At 33.5% G+C, this 6550-nt stretch overlaps 1 protein-coding gene across 1 annotated transcript in view; it reads right to left on the bottom strand.

Moving 5' to 3' along the window:
• LOC108554586 (protein FAM13B) overlaps positions 1-5431 on the bottom strand; it is a 9943-nt gene extending 4512 nt beyond the window's left edge. Inside the window, 4 exon segments of the mRNA XM_017909918.1 lie at positions 3795-4038; positions 4137-4518; positions 4625-4813; positions 5234-5431. Coding sequence (XP_017765407.1) covers positions 3795-4038; positions 4137-4518; positions 4625-4813; positions 5234-5410 — 992 coding nt within the window. The 5' untranslated portion in view covers positions 5411-5431.
• Positions 5432-6550: the final 1119 nt, after the last annotated feature.

Here is a 6550-nt window from a genome sequence, read left to right as displayed (position 1 = left end):
GCGTCGTCCTCAGTCAACTCGTATGCAAAGAATACGCACACTTTTCGATCGAATGTCCCGACAAATTGCTATCGCTCACAACGAACAGGCAACACTTATTTCCTGCATAACTGATTGAAAGACACGTCTGCTGATACGTATAAAAGAGTACACGTTTAAGGATCGTTGATTTGAAGAAGAAATCGATTTTTGAAGTCGAAATTAATCGAATTCACGTTGAAATGCCTTTTATAGTCTTGATTCGATGATACGTGTCGATGAAATGGAATTTTCGGATAGTTCTCCCGACTGAGCCAGAAATTAGACTACAACAATTTCCGATCGACTCTCCTCTATATTCTGTTGCTGCAACTGACACCGATCTTATAGCCCGTTTTTGCGCGTGACAAGCGTAATGCGCGCAACTTCCTGAACTTGTGTGTATTAAAGTATCAACCACACCACAATGTACGCGACAACTTCAAATCGATCGAATCGAAATTTTTTTTTATTCGCATTCTCATACTTATGGTTACCAGCTACGCACGATTCAATAGCTAAAACGACTGTAACGATAACCATAATAATGACTCCAATAATGGCTCTATTTGCTTAATTACTTTTATTTTTTTCTATTTACGAAATGAAATCAAAATCATTTGTTGTGACAAATGGAACAAATGTAACCTGCATACTATATGATCATATGTTTGACATTCTGACGTCAATGAGACGTTATTTTTGGTCGACGACGTACATTTAGTGCGAAGCTACATTGAAAAATATTCGGTAATAGAATACAAACGTATCTCAATTATGAACATTGAATGACGAATCTATAGATGTGCATATATCTCGTTTGGAAGCACGATTCTAAAAGAAACGTCCTATTTGGTTTGTCACGCGTTTTAAGTGAATTTTATTTATAAAAATATGTACATCTCACAGAATTTCTTATAAGTTGTCAGACAAAAATAATCCTTTTCTAACGTAGAAAGTCTTGATTAAATAACTTTTATTAATCCTCCCGTTTATGTTTTATTCTGTTTTTACTTGTCGTTCACTTGCTTGCAAAAGTATCGAAAAGATCGAAGGTGAAGCCGCGATGTGAGTGTATGGTACGGGTTTATTCGATTTGTATGCTAAATATTTAGCCGACTTTCGCGAGAAGGGATCACGATTCCTGGACTATTTTCGTTGGTAGGCGTGTTTCTTGCTGAAACCGGCTTGTACCAAACGGCTCTTCCTTCGAATACGGATACAGAACACATCGTAATAATTCTGTGGTATTTGTTCAACGAAACTTATTAGGAAAGATTACGTCATTGCTAAATCAGTATCTCGAACGACTAGAGTGTATAAAATATGTTGCAAACGCATCGACTATAAAATGCGATCTGCTTTAGAGCACAAGAAAAACATTAATTTTCAATAACATACAATAGTTTACATTATAGACGATATCATAGAGGAAAAATATGTTTCATATTTGTCCATGTTTCAATTTTCTGCAAATCACAAAACAGACTACGATGTTTCCTTATTTTCTTCTTTTATATTCCCCTGATTAAGTAAGACTGCCTTCCTTCGGAAAGCATGATTTATTGTAATGCAAGGGTAAAAAAATCAGGGAAAGAAAATATTGACAATTTTCATGTTACAAACTGCATTGTAAGATGCTAACCTAGAAAAGCTCATGCTTTACAATCTGATACGAAACTAAAGAAGCAACTATTAATAATCTGTCGCTATTATGTAATTTGTATGAATCGATGAGTATACACAGAGATCAAGTATATATGTATGTATATAATAAATTTTATAAATGTTTAAATACTTTCGATAAACATAAAAAAATAAGTTTATTTTTATGATCTTTTATCATATTAAAAGGTACATTGCTAATCGAATTGAATGATTCGAGTGGTTGATTTTTTCGGATTAATGGAATAACATGTTACGTATCGAAACGTACCATTCCTCCCACATAAGATTACTCAATAAAGTAAAACAGAATTTGCGAACTTTTAGAAATGAATGTATGAAGAAAATAAAAAATATGAAAGGTTAAAATTTAAATAAAAAATAAAAATATTTCCTCTGGCGTTTAGATAAATATAACAATTCGATATAAATAACATTGCTCTTCTATTTTAAACCACGCCAAGAATAAAGCGTTAAAAAAGAATATTTCCTTTCTGTCTTTTTATCCCTTTTCTGCGTAAAGAAATAGTAGTACGTGAATTTATTATATAGTATTAAATACAATCTATATCAGGTTTTAATCGTTAACTTATCTTTCACCTTATAGCATGTCATCGATATCGTTGACCAAAGTATAAGAAACCGTAGACGAGGCTATTATATGTATCATGTGAAGATATTATTCGTTTAATAACTTTAATATAACTCTATAGATCAAGGATACTCGATATTTACGTTTTAAAATTTGGTTGAAGGAAATTAAATGTTATACTTATAGTTCCGTTGTTTATTTATTTATTTATTTCGTTCTCTTTCCTTATAATGTGTGTACTATTGCATGACGTTTGAACGTATTATGACTTCTCGTACGTTAATCGAAATATAAATATGAAAAAAAGAAAATATCGATTATCTTTTCAAATATATTCGTTAGCACTGAATAATTCCAATAAATTTAAGAATCTATATGTAGTATGTATTCTTAATAAGAAGCGAGTGAGATGAATTAATACAGTATAGTACTGTTACAGTGATATTAAATTCAATTGAAATAATTTTAAAGCACATTGAAAACTTAAAGTGATTCTACTATGTATGTGCTTCAATGAATTACGACTACGGTATCGTACCTCTGTTTGTACGTGGAACTGTAAGAAATCGAACGGTGCGCGCGAAAGAATTCGAGAATGATTGATGTTATGACACTCTAGATTGTCATATACTAAACTATGTGCGACATAATAGATTATAGTGATTAGTTTATGACGGTTTAATAGACTTTCTTTTTACAATGTACTTTGACGACAAGTGAAAAATGATTTGGACTTATTTAAAGCTAAGTAAGTCCAAGTATGTCCAAGTAAAGTTAAGTAAGTAATATAAGAAGAAAAAATAAATGCTCGAAATATCATCCACAAGTTGTTGAATTAACCAGAGAAAAAATTAACGATATTAAAGCATATCATTAGAAAGAAGTCATGGATGAGGTAATAAAAAATCGAAGAATATAGGTAATAAAAGAGAAGAGCAGTTCAAAAAATGTGAAAATGAAGAAGAAAAATGATTATTTAAGTATGAATTTTCTTTTTATATATTGAATATAACATATTAACATTGAACGAATGGTTTCTTCATATGATTTTGGCAGTTTTAACCATAGTTCCTGCACCCATATTATTATTAGTCGTTTGTTCCCGCAATTAAACGTTTTTTATTTAAAACCTGACCACTGTTATAACCAACTGTCGAATTACATAATAACTAATGCGATTTGTGCATAATTAAACATCAGTAATCAGATTTAAATTGTGGTATCACTTTAATTATTGGGACAACGATATATGGTGAATGAGATTTATTTTGAATAAAAACGTATATCTCAAGGATTAAATTCATAATTTCTGAGATATCAATGAAAAACTTTTGGTAGTATATACTGATTTTTACCTATACATAGATGTACATAATACGTAGACGCAGTAGCCGGTTCGTATTGTCCCAATAACTAATGCGGACCTAAATTGATTTACAGAGACGACTACCAGTCTATATTTTACACTACACATATGCATTTCAAGAAGAACGTACACAATTACATTCATATAACTTACCAGTCCGGGAAAAGTGCAGATGCTTCAACTAAGATATCACGAAGAAGCGTAGTAGCAGGTGGAACATGAGGTAGAATCACAGGGGCGAATACACCGCAAACTCCGGCACTACGTCCATGTTTAGCTTCGTATTTGCTTAGATAAAGAACCAAGTAACCGAGCAAACGATAATGGGAAGATGGTAGAGTTGACAGAATTTCTTTTGTTAAATTAATCCAACAGTCATGATCATTAGCATAATTCTCTGCAAACAAACAGTATTGTATGAAAAACAAAAAAAGTAAAAGAAAAGAAAGATGAAAAGAATAACAGTAACAGTGATATAGAATAATAGATATTTACGAGCATGAATGATCAACAGTTTAGCTACAAGGGTTGATGGTACGACAGGTTGTGGTAATTCTTTTAAGTACTGCCGAAGAAGTGTCGCCGCAGTCGGAGGACACGCTGCTGCTTCTAAATCAGCGTCCCCTCTTCTTTCAAAGGCAGCCCTCAATCTTTCTGCTAGCCTTGGACTTCCACCAGAGAGACGGAACACGGCGGCGCTTTGAAATCCATGAGTTTCGATATAATTACATAATCGGTGTATCACAAAAGGTACACCGGTATCAAGATACGGCTCGATTGAATCTAGCCGCGTACCAAATATCCTTGTAGATCCTCCATTCCGTCCCAACAATGATACTGCCAGGACGCGTTTCACTTTAGCTAAACGAGATTCGTCCTTGAAAATGAATAAATTTCATTTATTATCATTCTTGTACGCAAACATTTCAGTATAATAGATAATTAATATTCGAAAAATGTGAAACGTACTTAAAGGAAATTACCTTGTCGTGAACTTGCCGAGATCGTGTTGGACTTGTCGAAGAGCCATGATGATGATGATGATGATGATGATGGTGATGTTGATGATGGTAATGATGATGGTGATGGTGGTGATTGTTGTGAAGGTGATGATGGTCTTGCTGAGGACGTCTCATCCCACTTTGTCTACACCGCGAGCCGCCGCCGCCGCACTAATTAAATTGACAAAATCTCAATCTTTTATTTCATTCTGCTAAACCAATTTAACCAAAGCATGCTATCATGGTTTTCAATCATCAATCGTATAACATATAACGTCTTTAACGTCTATCTCAAAATTACGTTTTACAATAAATCTATGTCTTTGTGAATTCTTCGTTAATCAATAATTTAATACCAATCAAATAATGTGAATAATATCACGATATTTAATCTTCAAGAGAAGCTTGATCGATAAATCTGTTATGCAATGTAGATATTTCTGTGATATACATATGTATAAAAGAATAGCAATTACTCAAACTATTACAAGATCTATATTATATATCAACCAATGTCAGTGGAACATTGTCCATCATTGAAACTTTACCGAAATAATGCTACAAAAATCATTAGAAGTAAAAGATGCTCACGATGCACTCTCTCGCGACCCTCCACAGGTTGAAATAAATGGAGTTCAGCCTGAATGCTACTTTGAGTACACTGTCTAACTCTCCGTATACTCTTCTTCGCAGTAGATTCCCCAGTGGATGGGGTATACCTGATAGAAAAGTACTTTCGAAGTTGTCTTGCGTATTTTTCTCGAGCATAAAAAGACACGTGGTGGAAGAACAAAGTAATATTTTATCCAATGATACTTCTTTTATTAAACGTCGATCGTTTTCTCGGTGTATCACCTTGTCGTTTACTTTGTTTTGAAATCTCTTCGTTGTATCTATTTCACGTTTATCCGTGTCACTTTGGTTCCTCGACGTTGATGTTTACGATGAGTTACAAATCTTCAGCCTCGCACAGAAAAAGGTTCTTCTCGCACGTAAAAAGAGAACAAGGAACGATATGTGGTATAAATGGATTACGGAAATTATGAGGACGAGTGAATATGAAAATCTCGAAGGAGAAGGGACCGGCGAAGAAGAGTCCTTCGACGGCGCACGCACGGAATTTTTAACCAACTTTAAACCGACGTTTGCGACCAATACGACGTTAAAAAGAGATCGTTTAATTCAACTAGTTTTGGGTTCATGTCCCTATCACAGCACATCGCATCGAGCCCTTTCTCTAAGGCGAAGGGCACTGCCTATGGCTGCTTCAAGAAATGAGTCGACACCAGCCGTAGCGTAAGCATCGAGGGTCAGAGCCAAGGATGAGTTTTAGGTCACCACTTCGCTCCTTGTCCTGGCATGATCCACGTGTCTCCTTAAACTTTTACCGTAGTTGTCTTCTGAAATCAAAATGAATGACTTTACAATTATTTTGTTTAATTTCACATCTTACAATTTTTCGCTGATTACTCTGTTAAGGAACCGAGATCGAAACTTTCTTTCAAATTTTCAATTACATATTAATTTAAACTTTTTCGTCATTATTCAAAGCGAATCATTATTAAGTTTACGTGTTGTAATAAGTGAAAAAATAAGAAATTGTGATACGATTTGCTGAATTTATATATGTATTACTGAATCTATGTAAAATACTTTCAAACTGCTTTTTTGAATCTCAACAGTTCGAAAATTCGAAAATGCATCGATTGGAGTGGAATAATAATTATCATTGTGAAAGGGTGTAAACACGAACATTATTTGCTTTAGATTTCACGATACATTATACAAATATTCGGGTAACAATTTAATGAACATGAAATTTTTTATAATTCATTCACTTATAAAGAGTCTTTTGTAAAAATACCATACCAAATATTTGTACGGTTGTTCAAAAAATGAACAATATTC

The sequence above is a fragment of the Eufriesea mexicana genome, unplaced genomic scaffold, assembly GCF_001483705.2.
Source record: "Eufriesea mexicana isolate 0111107269 unplaced genomic scaffold, ASM148370v2 scaffold36442, whole genome shotgun sequence".
In the NCBI taxonomy this organism is placed as follows: domain Eukaryota; kingdom Metazoa; phylum Arthropoda; class Insecta; order Hymenoptera; family Apidae; genus Eufriesea; species Eufriesea mexicana.
This window is presented reverse-complemented; position numbering and strand designations above follow the sequence as displayed.